Genomic DNA, 17,654 nt, shown 5'->3' with positions numbered 1-17,654 from the left:
GAATGCTAGCATCACGTACAGGTGTGCCTGGGTTCAAGTCCTGGCTCTGCTCTGGATTCAAGTTTCCTGCTAATGTGCACCCTGAGAAGCTGCAGGCGATGGCTCACATAGTTGTGCCCCTGCTTTCTACAAGGGAGACCTGGATGGAGTTCTCAGCTCCTGGCTTTTCTTGGCCCAGCTCTAGCATTTGTGGGATTAAATTTGGGAAGTAAATCAGTTAGACAGGTGTTCTCTGTCTCTATCGTTCTACCTCTCTGCCTCTCAAATGAGTAACTTTTAAACAATCCCTTAGTTCAATCTATGGGAAGAATATTATATCAATTAGCATGACTTCTGTTATCCTCAACAAAAGGTAATGGAAATATTGTTAATACATAAATAAATTGAACATTCAAAGGAAACTGTATCATCTTACTCTTATTGATTTATTTACATTTGCATTTATAAGTCCATCCTCACCAACAGATTATCATGAAAATTTTTAAAGTTGTAGAAAAATTGAAAGAATAAGGAATTAGAACACAGGAAGGGCACGCTCCCTAGAGCTTGGACACATTATTTTGTAAGACATTCATCTCACAAATGTGTGCTTCCTATTTTTGGTCCAGTGGGGGACTTGCTGACATCTTAGGAATAAGGAGGTCTCTTTGGACTCCTAGATGTGGGGCTAGTGTAATGGTCTTGGAAAGTCTTGAGACAGAAATATCAACCAAGCAAGAGTTGTTTAAAAGGGCAACAGATATCTGGTCACCATATGAGTCAAACAGCAATAGCAAAAAAGGCAGTACTGCACAGTTCTTTAAGATTGCTCTTTTAGAATGGGACTGGGGATGGGAGAGGGAGGAGGAGAAGAAGTGGGAGAGTAGATAGGAAGGTGGTATGGTAGGAAGAATCACTATATTCCTAAAGTTGTACTTATAAAATGCATCAAGTTTGTATTCCTTAAATAAAATGTTTCTTTGGGAGGGGGAAATGAAGTGCATCTTGGGAGACAGCAGGTGATGGTTCAAGTAGTTAGGTCCCTGCTACCTGCACAGGGAACCTGAACTGAGTTCCTGGCTCCGGGATCCTGGCTTCACACCTCTCCCCCACCTCCTTGTGGACAATTTGATTATCTATCTTTATCTCTGCCTCTCAAATAAAAATATTAAATATAAAAAATGCTCTTTTAGCAGGAAAAAAAGGATATATTTTTAAAACACAAGAGAGGTTTTGTGCTGTTTTCCTAGAAGAAAGCAATTAAAATAGGAACACAGAAATAAAAATTAACATATCAGAAACAGGTATTTGAATGTACCTGGACCATGGCAATTTCATTAGTGACGAGACCGTAACGAATAATGACATTACATTCTTTGATATCCAGACCTTCTTCTGCCACTGTGGTAGCTATAAGCAGATTTATTTTTCCAGTGCGAAATTTACTAATGACTTCTTTTTGTTCATTCTGTAGAAACATTTTAATAAATTAAATTTTGTGATGCTAAACACATTAAAATCTTCTAATTAGGAGATGGAATAATAAATTGCAACTCGTCAGTGTAAATCAAAGGATTAGATCATACATGAATTTGCTGCCATCTGTTTTTGGCATTGAACAAAGACATGATGGGGAGACAACATTTGATTTCCAATCTGGGATTATCACACAATAACAAAAATATTTCCATTCTCCAGTCTGGAGGTGGGAAGTCCGTAATTTATGCCAAGGAAATAAATGATGGGCTCCTTGGTATGAAGAAAGGAGGAGATGCTGTTGATTGAGAAGGGGACATGGCCATAAGAGAAGCTAAAATGGGCTTTTCTTCTCACTACATTAACTCCAGAATCTTTAATATTCAGAGAATAAGTTGCAGTGACACTTTTATAGCTTGTTGACTTTTAAGATACAGAGCAAACGCACACACCGTGTAATTCACTTGGTCATTTTAAGAATCATTCAAGCAGGAAACATATGGAATATTCCGGAAAGGACACATGAGAAACTGAAAACATTGGCTGCCTCCAGGGAGGGGAGCTGGAAGGCTGGAGACCAGTGGTATGCCTTTCATCTTATTAATTCTGAATGAGATAAATTTAATATCTATTCAAAGGAATGATATGAATAGAAAAGAAAAGTAAGATACTAAAATATATTTAAACCAACCATTTTAAATGACAAATATATTAATTTTGAAAGGTCATATAAACAATTAAAATACGCCATTGGGCTTTGGCATGGGAAGAATGGGTGAACAGAAACCTAACCTGACATGCTCAGTGTACTTTTATTTTCCACAACAACTCAAATCAAAGCTGTTGGTTCAGCTGACATTTGGTACACATCCATGCTATCATCTTTTTTTCCTCCATGTATTAAATAAAAATAAACCTATCAGACCAACAGCATGTGGTCTCATCTCCTTCTCTCTCTTCTCAGAGGCAGCATGAATCCTTATTTGACTTTTAATTGCTGGAGAACACAGTGTGAAAAGACCCACCAAGATTGTCCTCTCATCATTTCTCCCTCCTACCCTCATATCCACTGACAAAAACTTATATGCACTTGGATTTTAGCAGGTGTCCGTATCTTAATTCAAATGAGTATTTATACTAATGAAATTTCATACACAGTGTCAAGTACTCATATCATATCGTGTCTAACTCCTCTTCTAATGAGTGTGTCCACCCGAATTTACAAGATGAGGATGCAGGGAGTGAGGATGGAGCAAGCACAGAGATAAGAAACAAAAAGTAGCTTGGAAGCAGACTTTTAATTTCCAGCCTACCACTTTTCAAAGAGTTGCTGAGGTCACTTTTAGAAAAAGTCACAGCACTAAAGCTAACATAATAGAAGCTGAATAACGGTACTAAAAGTGAAAGAATGTGGATGTATTACATATAAAGATCCACACAGAAGCTTGAGACTGAGTTTTGTCTGGGAGCTTCCTGGAAGGTAGGGTAAAAAGGAAAATACATCAAGTAATCTAGCTATTGTCCAAAACGATGCAACAAATTCAGTACACGAGGAAATCATTGCTTTCTCTAGCACTAAATTTTATAAACAACTTTTTGAGGAGTGCCATTAGAGAGCATATCAAGAGTTACAGGGGACAATTTCAAGTTTCTGTTGCAATACACACCAAAACAGGGTTATTTTGATCTATTGGCCTGAATTTGATGATCATGATAGAACTGATGAAGTCCCTTGTCCTGCAAGATTCAGGGTCATTACGACTTTAAGCTTTAGGAAAAACAGTTATTCTAACAAGACATCACTGTTTTACCTATGCTTGTAATGTCTGTAAATCCATTTTTATCTTCTGACTGTTGATGTTGGTTTTTTTTGTTTTGTTCTTGCTTGTTTGTTTTTTACTGTGCACACAATAAGTGGTATAATGAAATGAAATGTAAACAAAATAAAAAACCTTAAAAATGGACAGAAACCTCTCATAATTTCTAACACATCAGATATTTTAATTTTGCCAAATTCTCTTATAGGCTTCATTCTATGTAAACATTTTTGCACAGCTCCAATCATTAATGCACAGTTTTTTTGTGAAGATTTTATTTTTCCACTTAATTGTATGGTGTAACCATTTCTTCACTTTAATATTAAATTTACTTATTTTTGAAAAAAAAACTAAATTTAGAAAGTTCTTCCAATTATGTGGAAAAAAAATGACTCCTAAGACAACATGTAGCTTATCAAACACCACAGATTGGATTGCTATTAAAATCAAGTATGAGAAGAGGAATAACCGCATTGGAAAACAAGGCTAAAAGAGTGTTTATACCTGTGTCATGGGCTTGAACTCACTGCTGTGACCAGCTCCAATAAGATGGTGGGCTTTAACGCCTACTTCTGCAAATTTTTCATTTTCAGTAATCCACTGGGAAAGGGCATAAGCACTCTGCCGTGTTTTTGTGAAAATTATTCCTCGTGCTGATTCCTCAGTTCTCGTGTATTGTTCCATTATGGTGTTTCTTAATTTGATCAGCTTTTCATTTTCATGTTCTGGGTTGTCAGCTAGTTTTTTCAACATGTTTTTGTTTTCTGAAAGAAGTAATCATAATGAATATGTTAACTAGCTTGATTTAGCCAATGCACAACACACACATATATTAAAACAGCATGTTGTCCATCATAATTATATACATATAAACATATAAATTGTATAATTAATTAATTAAAACTATTCAATCGGAATGATTAGTATGAATTAATAAAAGGCACAAAGAGCTGCACTGGAAGACTTTAGGTAATTGAGCCACGGATGTGGCTCATTGATGGTTAACATTGTGCTATATAAAGATATTTCAAAAAGTTTATGGAAAATAGAATTGAGATAAATTTTTAGTGTACAAATTTTTGAAATTCATGCTTTTTGATGAACTTCTTGAAGACCCACTGTATGGGTGACTATCTAAAGTTTTGGTATCAAAATAAGCTTAACTTTTGTTTTCACTTTCCACAAATGTTTTGACATACTCTCAGGTTAATAGTCAGGTGAATTATTTAATAAATAACTTGCAATCATCTTAACAATAAAACTAGATGATTGAATGATTGATTATAATCCTACAACCCATGAGTAATCTGGTCACATCCATAGAGTCACAATCTGAAGTGGCTTTCTTCCCTGAAAATAATATTTTAAAGGGATATTTTGGAGAGATTTTGAGAAACAACAGATTCTTATGTAAAAGTTGTAAATTCTCCAAAACATTCAATACATGCTACTTTGATTCTTACCAAAAAATAATGCCATAAGAAATCTATCTGTCCCATCCTGTTCCAATGGTTTGTTAAAATTATCTTCATTGCCACCACAATCATCATTATCACTCTCATCACTAGCATCTTCTTGGACTGCGAGTTTCTTTTCTCTCTCATTATTATAGAAAGTTTCAAGGTGATTATATGCATCAATCATCCGAATTGTGTCATTAATTTGCAGGGCCTCATTGTACTTCCTCAAGTGTTCCGCACACACACGGTCTTTGCGATTTCCTTCTTTTGCAGCTAGGAAAGAATGTATTATGTAAGTGAAATCATGAGCACATAAATCACCTGCAAGCATGCTGTGAACTTGAATACATTTATGCCTGTAACTTTGATTTTGAAACAGGCGCATTAAGGCTCGAAATGCGCCATGAGTGGGAAATTTTCCAGGTTCTAGACCTTCTGCTTTAGCTCTGCATCAACAGGAATACGCTAAGAATAGTTGAAAAGGTTCATGGAAAAGGGAATTAAGAGACTAGTTTATCTTGGTGTCAAAAAATGTTTGAAATTCTTGCATAGTTTTTCATGATATGGATTTTCCGTTGGCTATCTGAAGACTACTGCTCAGAGATATGACATGAGAAATATATTAGTGCAATTCATGTTTAGTGACACTGTCAATATTATCAATATTTTAAATATACAATAAATGAAAGAGAAATCCAGATGAATTAGAAACTCTTTTGTTAGACAAGTAGAAAGAACATGTTTATTCCTGTCTTACCCAGAACACAGAAATTGGCTTTGATAATGTATTTGCTTCAGTTTGCTTGTGACTATGTGAAATAATCATGTGTATCTGTGTTGTAAACATTCAATAAACTTAAATCGAAATTCAAGTTACCTTTTTTTTCCATTTGAATGGCCCATTGTTCATAATGTTGAGTTCCAAAATCTGACATTGGACTCATCTGGCAATAAGTTTGAATCCTTGTCATTATTTCTAGAAGCTTCTCTTTAAATGGATCCTAAAAGTAATTGACACACACTTATTCTTACTTATTTATATTGTTAAAGTAATAATGACAACATGGTTAGGACAGATTATCTTTGTCATAATAAGTTGGATTCAAAAATCTTTGTCTAAATAAAGTAACAGGTGAATCGTGAATGACCTCTATGTATCATATTTGTTTCTCTTTCTCTTTCACACCTGCCACAGAGCCACATCCACACTCACATCAGCCACCACTGCTGGATTTCCCAATTTCAAAGATTTACAAAAGTGAAATTCAATAGTTTTTTAAAAAATTTGAATGATAAAGGTAATTTAAAATCAAATTGTATTAATGTCATGATTAGTTAGATGTCCTATAATCTAAGAAAGCTTCCTCTTTGAAGAATTGGTTTCAGTATGCTTTTCTTTCTTTTTTTTTAAAGATTTATTTATTTATTTGAAAGGCAGAGTTACAGAGAGGCAAAGACAGAGAGAGAGAGAGAGAGAGAGAGAGAGAGAGAGAGAGGAGAGAGGTCTTCCATCCACTGGTTCACTTCCCAGATGTCTGCAATGGCCAGTGCTACATCGATCTGAAGCCAGGAGCTAGGAGATTCCTCTGGGTCTCCCACAGAGGGGCAGGGGCTTAAGGACGTGGGCCATCCTCTAACTGCTTTTCCAGGCCAGAGCAGAGAGCTGGATTGGAAGTGGAGCAGCCAGGACCCAAATCGGTGCCCACATGGGATGCCAGCACTGCAGGCATCAGCTTTATCCACTAAGCCGTAATGCTATCCCCCAATCCCCCCTTTTTAAATCAGACACAAAAGAGTGCATGTTTTATGATTCTTTTTATACGAAGTTCAAAATTAGTCCAAATGCATCTTTGGTTTTAGAGATTAGTATTTTAGTCCTCCTTGGAGCATGGTGACCTCAGGAAGGAATGAAGGGCTTTAGGGGTAGGCAACGTTCTGTTTCCGATCCAGATTTTGGTTACCCAGATGTGTTCAGTTTATGGAAAATCATCAGTCACTGCAGTTATGGATTTGTCCCTTTCTGTATGTTTGTTGCACTTCAATAAATACTATACTAAGGTGTTAAGTAACTTAAAAGGATTGTAAAGTATTTTAAAGAAATATCCTGAGAAATTCTTTTTGATGATTATGGGAGAACCACCCATTTAAATTGATCAAGTAAAACTGAGAAAATAACCAAAAAGTGAAAAATGAATAAAATATATTCAAATATGGGGGTGCAACTTGAATAGATAGAACTCTTTTTCAGAATTAAAAAAAAAGTAATCTATGGGTGGGTTGGGCATTATGGTACAATAGGATAAGTTGCCCCTTGGGATACCCACATCCCACACTGGAGTGCTAGCTAGTTCAAGTCCTGGCTGTTCCACATCTGACCCAACTTCCTGAAAATGTGATCCTGGGTGGGCCAGTCACACTGGTGAGAGACCTTGATGGGGTTCTGGGCTCCTGGTTTCAGCCTGGCCTAGCCCTGGCTGTTGTAGGCATTTGGGGTTGTGAATCAGCAGATAGAAGATTCTTTCTCTCTCTGTCTCTGTCTCTCTGCTATTGGTTGCTAGAGGTTGGTTACTAGCACTGGTTTAATGCCTATTACATTTCAAGCACAGTATTATCTACCATGCATATCTCATATTACTTAATCTCAATATCCTTATGAGGTAGATTTTCAATGGAATTATACTTTTGACCAAGTATATTTAGCCAAAATTTATTATGCTTTTTAAATTTTACCCAAAAAAGTGACATAATCTTCTGGTTATAATGTACTAACTGACTCTGAGTTGATTTTATTAGTTTTTATTTGATTATTTTCATTTTATTTGAAAGGCACAGGAAGAGAGAAAGAGAGAAAGAGAAAGAAAGGCAGATAGGACTACCCTCTGTTTGTTCAGTCCACAAATTCTAGTAACAACCAGGGCTGGGCCAGGTTGAAGTCAGGAACCTGGAATTCAACCCATGTCTTCCATGCGGATGGCAGAGACTCAAGCACTTGAGTCATCCTCTGCTCCCTCCTATGGTATATATTCACTAGAAACTGGAATCTGAAGCAGGAACTGTGGGTTGTGCCCAGATATTTTGATATGAGATGTAGGTGTCCCAAGGTGGGACTTAACCACTGTACCAAATCCCAATTCCATCAATGAAAATATTCATCAGAAAAACATTATTAAATATTTCACTTCTCCATTAATGCAGAATTTTCCTAAGAATTAAATATGCAAAATAGAAAGGATATTCATTATTATTGCAGACTGTAATATGGTAAAAAACAAAATGGCTCTGGAGTATGCAAGAAACTCAGTCCTGGAGTTCACAAAGAAAGTACAAAAGGATAAAATGAGCTGCTGCATCTCCGCCAGCTCAGTTATACAAACCTTCCCACCCACACCACTTTACCCCTCTGTGGCTCATACACAGCCTAACAATTACTGAGCTACTATTCATAGACATTGGAAAACCAAAAGAAAGGTTGAGGAGAAATTCACAACAGGGCTTTTGTACTAATATTACAACTCAAAAAACTGCAAGACTGTAACTTGTTTGTGTAAATTTTCAAGTAACATTATTCAGATTGTTAGTGTAAAATAGCATTTGCCTTCTTGTAACTGCACATCACATTGTCAATCAAATAAACATAAACACATACCTCTCGGGTGTCATCTGCAATTGCAAACTTCTTGCATGGCTCCTTCATTTGGTCTTTGAGCTGATCAAGATTTTCTTTCACGGTTTTAATGGTAAATGCATCAAGATTGGCACATATCTGGAAGAGACATTTTTTCAATAGTCAGATAGTTATTTTTCCCTTACAATTGACTTAATGTAAAATACTTTTTGGTTTAAGAAATAGTGGATAACTCATAATTTATAGCATAAATATATAGGATAAAATCCCATGTAATTTGTTACATTACTTGCTTGATACAATATTTTAGTACTGTTTAACTGTGGATCTGGATAACCAATAATCAACAACATTTGTCCTGACAGAGTGAACAGGAGCATCTAAATAAGCCAAGTTGGAGGATAATTCCAGAAATTGTTTATTAAATTCTTAATAAATTTGTAATATTTTCATTTTATTTTTCTTCCTTGAATTCCATTTTTCAGAAAGAAGAACTGACATAGTATTGAGAGAAACCTATTGTAGGAAGCATGTCTAAAGTCATCTTGACATACTGTATCTTGTTACTAACCTCTACTACACAGAAAATGAGTAGTGCAACACTAGGAACAGCATTAGCCCATGTACCAAGATTATAAATTGGCATCAATCCCTAATCTCAGTAGTAAATTTTATCTTGGAGCCAACAATTATGCCTCTGAACTCTGTGTCAACTCCACATGTTTGTTACTGAATTCAACTAAAATGGACTTAAAATTCCAATGCAATTTCCTTGGTGCCAATATACTGCCTGGGCTACTCAGATTCATTTAACACTTGAGATTAAGAAATACCACTTAATGTGATTTTACTATTGTGGGGCTGCTGATTAGTTCTTTTTAAATTCATAATCCTAATACCAATATTTTCTACTTACTTTGATTACCCAGATTCCTAGGATCATATATAATAGAAAATAACTGTAAAGTCTATAGTTCTGCATACATTCCTATGGATTTACTTCTAAGAGTACAGTTTAAAATCTTGCCATAGGGCCCCCCAAATCCCCTTAAGTTGGGTGGTACAAATGCCATTGTAAGTGTTAAAGTAATTATATTAAGTGTTAAAGTGGTCATATAGATAGGATTCAGTGTTAAAGAGATCATATAAATAAGATCAAGTGTCTAGCAATAATAATAGAATTAAAAAGGAGAGAATGTTTCAACACAGGAAGCACTCCACACAGCAGACTCATAGAATGACAGTTTTTTTTAATAGCACTCTGACCTCAGAATTAGCCCTTAAGGCTTCCTGCTTTGGCTGAAAAACCCATAAGAGCATTTCAGGCATGGAAAGTTAAGACACTGTGGCAAAAATTGTCCTACATGAAGGATCTCTGTGAGTGAGACCCCAGTGGAGAGAAGTGGCCATCAAAGAGGGATGTACTTTTCTCTGAAGGAAGGAGAGAACTTTCATTTTGCTTTTGGCCTTGTCTAAATACTGACAGAAACTATGAATTCCAAAGGCTTCCATAGCCTTGGTAGCTTATGTTAAGAGCCTCAGGTGATCACTGATCACATATATAAGAGTGTTAATTGGTAAGTTAACAACAGGAGTCACTGTGCACTTACTCCCCATGCAGGACCTCTGTCTTCAAAGAGTTGTATTATGAGAATTAACTGTAAAATTGGTTCTCAAATAGGATGTGTGTGTATGTGTATGTGCAAATTGTTGAAATATTTACTTAGTATAGAGTTGGTTTTCTGTATATAAAGTTAATTGAAAATGATAGAGGGAGGAGAAGGTGGGATGGTAGTGGGGGTGGGAAGGTGGCTATGATGGAAGAATCACTACATTCCTAAACTTGTACTTATGAAATTTGTACTCCTTAAATAAAAGGTTTCTTTAGGGAAAAATACAGTTTTGAAACTCATGGAATAATACCTTATCATGTGTGAATTCTAGAAATTCACATATTTTTATATCTGATGGATTATTAACTATAGTAGAGATGTTGAAAGAAGGCATTCTATTTGTCTCAAGGTCCTATTAATTATATCTGCTTTCCCTGATTTTATAGCATTGTTCTGTAACATAGCAATTTATTAAGACTTGTCATGGTTTTGTGGGAGACTGAGTGTTTTTTCCGTAGCTAAAGCAAATAGATGTCATGGAAGTTGAGCTCAATCTTAAAATCCCCAAGGAACACAGGCATCTGTCTCTGTGTTGGTTTTGTTGGTAAACTAATTACTTACTTTAAGAATGTGTTCTTCGGCTTTGGCTTGCTTGTTGGCTCCTCCAACACCAGGTGAAGCTGTTAGTCCCAGAATCTGAGGTAGGGCAATCACTGGCTTGTTTTCTTTCTTGAGTCTATTATTTTTCAACTTCTGTTTCAAATAACGCCTCATAATGTTATTGTAGACTGCTTCTTTGTTGGTATGATGACATTCATCAATGATAAGGAGGGAAAAGTCTTAAAAGAAAATTCAAATGATTCATTTGTTCATGCCAGCAAACAACAATGAGGTAAGTACCTTGGAGCTAATGAACTGAGCTGCCATGTGGGTGTCTTGTGTAGTATTGCAACACTCTTACACTTGGTAGGAGGGAAATATAACTGTACATGGTACTTGTACACATGTGAGCTCATGTATACATATGAAACTATACCTGTTAGATAGTATCCCGATTTAATAAAATGAGACTCAGAAAGTTTATAAAGCTCAAAAGTTTTGGGGGTAAAATTCACACCCTTGCTTCTTCCAAGAAAACTCCTAGGATTGCAGTTTTGTTCTTCAATAAAATATTTAATTTTAAGTTGGTTAACTTTGCTTTTATTCTAAATCAAATCCACATCATTTAAGGAGGAATAATTTTGCTTACTTTAAAATTCAGATATCATACTTTTTTTCCTTCTTTGTTTCCTACCTTCTCAACCCACCTCCCCCAAAACAGAAAGAACAGTATTTGTATTCCATGGTGAAGAAGGAGGTTCTAAGGAGATCCACTAGCAAATAAAAACAACTTGCTAGAAGTAAAGGAAACTCCACTGAGTGTTTGACTTAATACTGAAATTCTTATGCAGAGCAAAGTGGCCTAGTTAAAACCATTATTTTTTTTTTGTTTCCCCTGGGAAATGAAAGGTTTTAATGAAATTTAGGAAGTGAAAGATAATCTAAACCAGGCTAATTTTTATTGATATTTTGATTATATAACCAATACACTCTCTCCTGCTATTATTAATATTACTAAATGTTCTTGATTTAAAAATAAATACTTTAACCAACCTGACAATTGGACACCAGCATCTTCTCCATTTTCAAAATTCAAAAGGGAGTTTTCAAGAATTTGGGCTGTACTGATAATAACATCATGAGATTTGACAACTTCTGGAAATGATATTTTCAGTTGGGTATCACCACTTAATCCAATAACACGATACCATTTCTTCAAAAACGGTTTGAATTCTTTGCGAAAGAGCTGTTCAACTAATGGTACCTTAAAACATGACAATTTAAAAAAAGAGAGAGGGAGAAAGCCTAGTCAAAGCAAAGGAAATTGACCAACAGTTGTGTCAGGCATTACCAGAAATATTTATATTATCAAGTAATTAGACATAGCAAACTATTCATCTTTCCTCTCACTATTCTGTTGACTTGCATAGACATTTTGCCTAGTACACAATGTTTAAGATATATGCTTGATGACTTTGAGGATCTCAGTCTAGCTAAGCATACAGAGCAAGCCTAACCAAAACAAATGATTACAACACTATGTAATAATTCTCCCACAGAACCACATGCAAAGTGACAGCAAAGAGGAAGAAGCAACCGACCAGACCAAAGAAAGGTTTAGAAGGAATTTGAATCTAATCTCACAAGCCCTGGGTCAGTAAAGAGATAGTTGATATTAAGATTGGATAAAAATTATATTTTCATTTGTAGAACAGAACCAGACTGTGAAAATCAATTGGAATATTTTTAATTCAATGTAAGAGTTCAAAGGATGCTAATGAGTTGTACTGTTGCTTATTTTGGGATCAAACCAGAGGCAATGCACACAAAGGATGGGGTGGAATAGGGAACCAAGAAAGAGGAATTCTGGCATTGACTAGGAGAATGGATGGGGACTGAGGGAATGAACTGCTGGAACGGTTTTGGTGCCTGAGCAAGAACAAAACAGTAAATAGGTTTGGTGACAGAAGTGAAACTTTCTGTCCCTTTCAGCTGACTGCTCGTATGTTGTAATGTCTGTTAAGGGTGACTTGGTTGACACCTCAGGGCTGCACATTACTTGTATCCAGAACACTGCCTGAATGAGGGGGTGGAAGAACCTGTTCATCTCCTAAAGGAGTTAATCAATGGAAGTCTAGGGGTGAATAGTGGGGCCACAGGGAATTGGTGGGTGGAGTTTCAAGGGCAAACCTCAAGGAGCCTGCAATGTATCCCTTATAATGTGATCATCTGATAATGAATCTATGGTTACTTTCCTAGTCTGTAGGATACTTGTTCATTTCTTTACTCAATGTGAGTTCTACTTAGGTACTCAGTAAGGGTTGGCTGATCTCTTGGGCTGAGATCAGTGTATAAAGAACATTTTTTTCATTATTATTTAGTAGAAATGATGGAGTAGTTTCTAAGAATGAATGTCTTGTTGGAGGGGGAGGGAAAGGGAACCCATGAATTTCAGGAAGCAAAGGGGAATTCAAATTGATAGTCAAGGTGGATGAGTAAAAGAAGGTACCACAGATGGAAAGGGTAGGAAGTGAAAGTGTCAGTTCTTTTTTTTTTTTTAAACAAAGTATCTCTGATGTACCTGCACAAAATCACCTCAGAGATTTAGCAATTGTGGATTCTCGAGTCCCACTCCAGAACTACCAAATCCAGGGAGCAACTTTGGGGGCAGAGCCTTTACCTTCACTTTAAGGAAGCCTCCCTCCACATGACATCAGAGACTAAAACGTGAGTGCCACAGCTCTTCCCTCTCTACCACAAGACCCGTCCTTGATGCAATTTTCCAGAAATGTTCTTTCCAGTTCCTCATATGCAATACAGACAGAATAATCTGAGTAAGAAATCAGAAAGATTGTAAAGAAGAGAACAGAAACTACATGTTGTGGGAAGACATAGAATGAACTAGAAAGAAGGAAGTAAGCCCTGAAAACATCTACCCTAGCAACTGGTGTTATGTGGCCTTGTTTGTGAGGCAAAGATGAATGATCTCAATTGTCTTAATTTCCACATTAATAAAATGAGGCTGTTAACCTGTTGTAATGTTGTGAAAATTAAATGAAATGGAGTGTGAACATATTTCTAGTACTCAGACAATTTTTTTGATATATACCCTATCATTTTCTTCTATAAGTGTGGAGAATACAGAAGCTCCAATTGACTTCATGGTATAAGGGTTCAAGTCTTCTGTCTGCTGATATTGGCTGGATGACCCTTCACAGGCCAATAAGTGTCTTGGAGCTTTCATTTTCTGATGTATAAAATGTGGATAATAATGACTGCCTCATAAAATAGCTGCATGGATTCAATACAATAGTACATCTGAGAGTGCTTTAGGAAATGCAATAAAATATTGATTATTATATAATCAACAGACATTTTATCTATTTGCTAGACTGTGGATTCCCTGAGAGCAAGATCTATGTTTGATTCACTTTTAAATAAAGACATGAATAATGACTGATAACTAAGAATTTCTGTATCACAGAGTGATACAGCAGCAAGAGGATCCATCCACAAAAGGTGAGTCAAAACTTTCCAAGAAGCAGCATCCTCTGATCTACAGAACAAAAAGAAGTTGTCACAGGAGATAGCAAGTGTTGAAAATCCCCTTGCTCGAGGCTCGCTCTGGGTGGCATTGACTTCCTACTGAAGGACACAGAGGAAGGCAGGTGCGAGTCTGACATAGTTAATTGGGAGATGTGTGGTCCTCTTGGAGCCTTTTCCTGAGAAGTGACAGAGTGCCTGCCAAGACTAATCAAATCCAACTGCTACCCACTTCTGCTGAATCATATGGGCTGTATTATAGCATCTGAAGGAACCTGGGATTTATCTCTCACGATGTTGAAGTCCTAGATAGGAAGTAGAAAGTCTGGGAGCACAGGTGGTGTTTTCATTTCTTCCTGCATCTGAAGGCTATAACTTTGGAAAGGACAGAGGATAGGAAAAGAAAGTAAATGATGTTAGGGAACAGGATTTCTTTTTTCCTGATCAAGGGTTAGAAGACCTTGCTATTGGGCCAAATTGGGAATGCACAGGTTATGTTGACTTACTGGGCCCGATATGTCCTGATTCAATTAAAAGGTAAAGTAAAAATTTCTTTCAAATTAAAAGAAATGGCATAGTGAAGTATGACATTGATGGAATAATTAGTACAGGAATGTCTAGTAATTCTGAGGAGAAAAACAACAAGGGAATAAAATTATGTTCTCAAATGTCTGTACATCAGTAACGTGACTATGAAGAGTTAGTAAGGATTGAAACATGGCCATAAATGTGCATTCATAAGAATAACCTAGATCTGATTGGATAACATTTTTGATTAGAATATAACATTGGCAGCATAAAACATTACAGAAAGGAAGATGCAGAAATACATGAGGCCTGAAATGGTCAAGAAATATAAAAGACATCAAGAAATAAATGTAAATATTTCCAAACAAATATAAATACTTTATATTCAAAATTAACTTCATAGCAATAAGTTAAGAGATGGCTGGTTTAACAGATTTTTAAATGAAAAGGAACTAAGGATTTGAGTTTATGGTAAGGTTCAGATGAATGTGTGAATGTTGAAGACAAACAGTCGCTAGTAGAATGAGTGTCACATGGCATTTCTCCTGCACTCCACACCAGTAAGACCAGATTGATAGTATCTTACTTAGGTCTGGATGCTGTGTTTTAAGAGAGTCCTAGATAAAAGACAGGAAGAATATGAACACTCTGAATAATGAAAGGGCTGGAGACCATGTTAAATGAAGAATGATTAAAGCAACTGTGGACAAAAAGGAAAATAAGATAGGAACCACATGATGCTGCCTTCTATCTGTCATATGGCAGGAAAATCAAGACTTACTGTGTATAATCAAAGAATAAAGAGATCTAGCCATTGAGTGTGGATTCCAAGAAAACAGATTTGAATGAATACAAGTAGGACTTCCCAACAGTGTCTGTGGTTCAAAGAACGCTTAGGGCTATTGAGTGAGCAGAGGAACCTCCTGGATGTTACAAGTTACCCAGCACAAGTGAGAGAACCACTCTGTAAAAGTAAGGAGAGGAAGAAGGAATGAGAAAAAAGATATAATATTTACTGAGTCTTTCCTAGGATCTCTCTTTCTCCCTTTCAATATATATGTAATACAATTTAAATTTGAAAGCAGTGTTCCTATCATTTTGCTCATTTTACAAATGCAAAAGCTAAAATTAGAGAAGTCATTTACTGGTCTAAGGTCAAACTATTGGTAGGTAGAAATAGGATTTAAGCTGTTTTTACCCTAAAATATAATATGCTTTATAAAAAAATAAATGGAAGGCTATGGACAAATACATTTTAACATATCACCATTACCAGAAAAAGATATTAAAGTATTCTCATTGTGGGTGTACATCTATGAAGGGGAGATTTTTAGATACAAAACAAAACACATTTGTAACAACATGATGAAAATTATGCAAATCATGAATTTTGGGTGTTTTCCTTCAGTACTGAAAAATAAATAACAAAGTTTTGCATAATAAACATCCAAAAACTATAGCAAGTTTTAGAATCTGTTGCTGAGGTTTTTGTAAAGGAGTAGATGAGAATGTAAATGATCAAAGAAAAGCTTCAGTTGCATTTAATGGAATAAATATTTAATATAAATAATCACAGAATACTGTTAATTTAATATGGATAAACCAGTTACTTGATTATCTCTTTGTATTCAAACCACATTATACATATATTTATTTTGAATCAAAAAAAATTTCCACCTTTAACTAAGGGTCAATGATTAAGAAACTCTAACGAATCATTTGTGATTATAGATGTTTTAGGCTCATTCATGCTCACAGTAATAAATTAGCAATCATTAACATCAAAATATGTCTAGGTAAATATAACCTTTATGCATATATACATAGGGTTAATGTTTTGGTTCTATGGAAAATTTCATTTTAAGGCTAATTACTTAGATTTAGATATAACTCAAAAAGTAAAGATCAAAAATAAAAGAATGTCTTATTTTGACATTATTTTTAATTAAGCTAAATGTGAAGCATTGCTACAAATGTCATTATGTAAAAGCTTTGGAATGATAGCATGAAAATGAGCAAATAATGTTGCATTACATTTTCTTTGAATACCTTATTGACAAGAACTATAACTTTTCCTGGATTAGATTCCTTTTTCTTCTTGTCCAAGTGATCCTTGGCAATGAAAACAGCCACTCGTGTTTTCCCACTCCCTGTAGGAAGGCAGATGATGATGTTCTTCCCTTCCAAGGCTGGCTGGGCAACTTCCATTTGGTAAGACCTAAGCTGCAGCTCTGGCTCAGGGGATCTTCTTACTGCTGCACTGTCTTCATCTGAAAGAAATAAAGAAGAAAAACAAGAGGAACGATAATCAAAAAAGTCTGCCCTTGTTCAGTACAAGCAAAATTTCTTATTGAGTATTTTTAATCCACAGTTGATTGAATCTGCAGATGTGGAACCCATGGATTTGGAAGGTTAACTGTACACATAGATGTATATCTGTATGTACCCAAGGGGTTTTCAACAGTTCATGAAAAAGCACATTGTGTATGCACAGATTTTAAAACTTTGTTTGCACATGAATATGCTTATCTTTCATTTCCCTTTCCCACAGGCTTTTTGAGGTAACTTGTACAACTTTATCAGGATCTTTTCCCAATTTAAGACAACCAGGTTGTTACAGATTGATATTTAGGGAGTAGGAAGAAACTCTTCACATGCTAGCATTTGGTTGGCTGGTTTTCATTGAAAGGTAAAAAAAAATTGCTGGTTTAACTAAATTGTGTCTAATTTTGCCATTTTGTTTTGAATATTGATTTTTATTCTTTCATTCTATGTATATCTCCACTTATTCATACTTTTCCTGAAACCCAAAGCACAATATATTAGAAGTATTTTCAATTAACATGGATTTTTAAATTTAAAATACTGGTACAACAGGTACTAGCCTACATTCATTTTGCGAATGCTAGAATAACATTATTGTGACATATTTTGGTTTAGACACAATGTCTTTTATTTAGAAGTGACCTTATTTATTTGAGCCAGGAGAAAGATGTAAACATGAATAGTGTAT

At 35.6% G+C, this 17,654-nt stretch overlaps 1 protein-coding gene across 1 annotated transcript in view; it reads right to left on the bottom strand.

The window, feature by feature from the left end:
* Window positions 1–17,654, bottom strand: part of IFIH1 (interferon induced with helicase C domain 1) — a 60,516-nt gene that overhangs the window by 3,772 nt on the left and 39,090 nt on the right. The window contains exons 5-12 of the mRNA XM_002712221.5: window positions 16,691–16,911; window positions 11,624–11,834; window positions 10,592–10,809; window positions 8,379–8,495; window positions 5,610–5,733; window positions 4,736–5,005; window positions 3,777–4,036; window positions 1,298–1,447 (exon numbers count right to left, since the gene is read on the bottom strand). Of these exons, the coding sequence (XP_002712267.2) occupies window positions 1,298–1,447; window positions 3,777–4,036; window positions 4,736–5,005; window positions 5,610–5,733; window positions 8,379–8,495; window positions 10,592–10,809; window positions 11,624–11,834; window positions 16,691–16,911 (1,571 nt within the window). The remainder of the gene's footprint in view (window positions 1–1,297; window positions 1,448–3,776; window positions 4,037–4,735; window positions 5,006–5,609; window positions 5,734–8,378; window positions 8,496–10,591; window positions 10,810–11,623; window positions 11,835–16,690; window positions 16,912–17,654) is intronic.

This window comes from Oryctolagus cuniculus, chromosome 3 (assembly GCF_964237555.1).
Source record: "Oryctolagus cuniculus chromosome 3, mOryCun1.1, whole genome shotgun sequence".
Taxonomy (NCBI): domain Eukaryota; kingdom Metazoa; phylum Chordata; class Mammalia; order Lagomorpha; family Leporidae; genus Oryctolagus; species Oryctolagus cuniculus.
The sequence above is the reverse complement of the archived record's forward strand: the minus strand, read 5'-3'. Positions and strand labels throughout refer to the sequence as shown.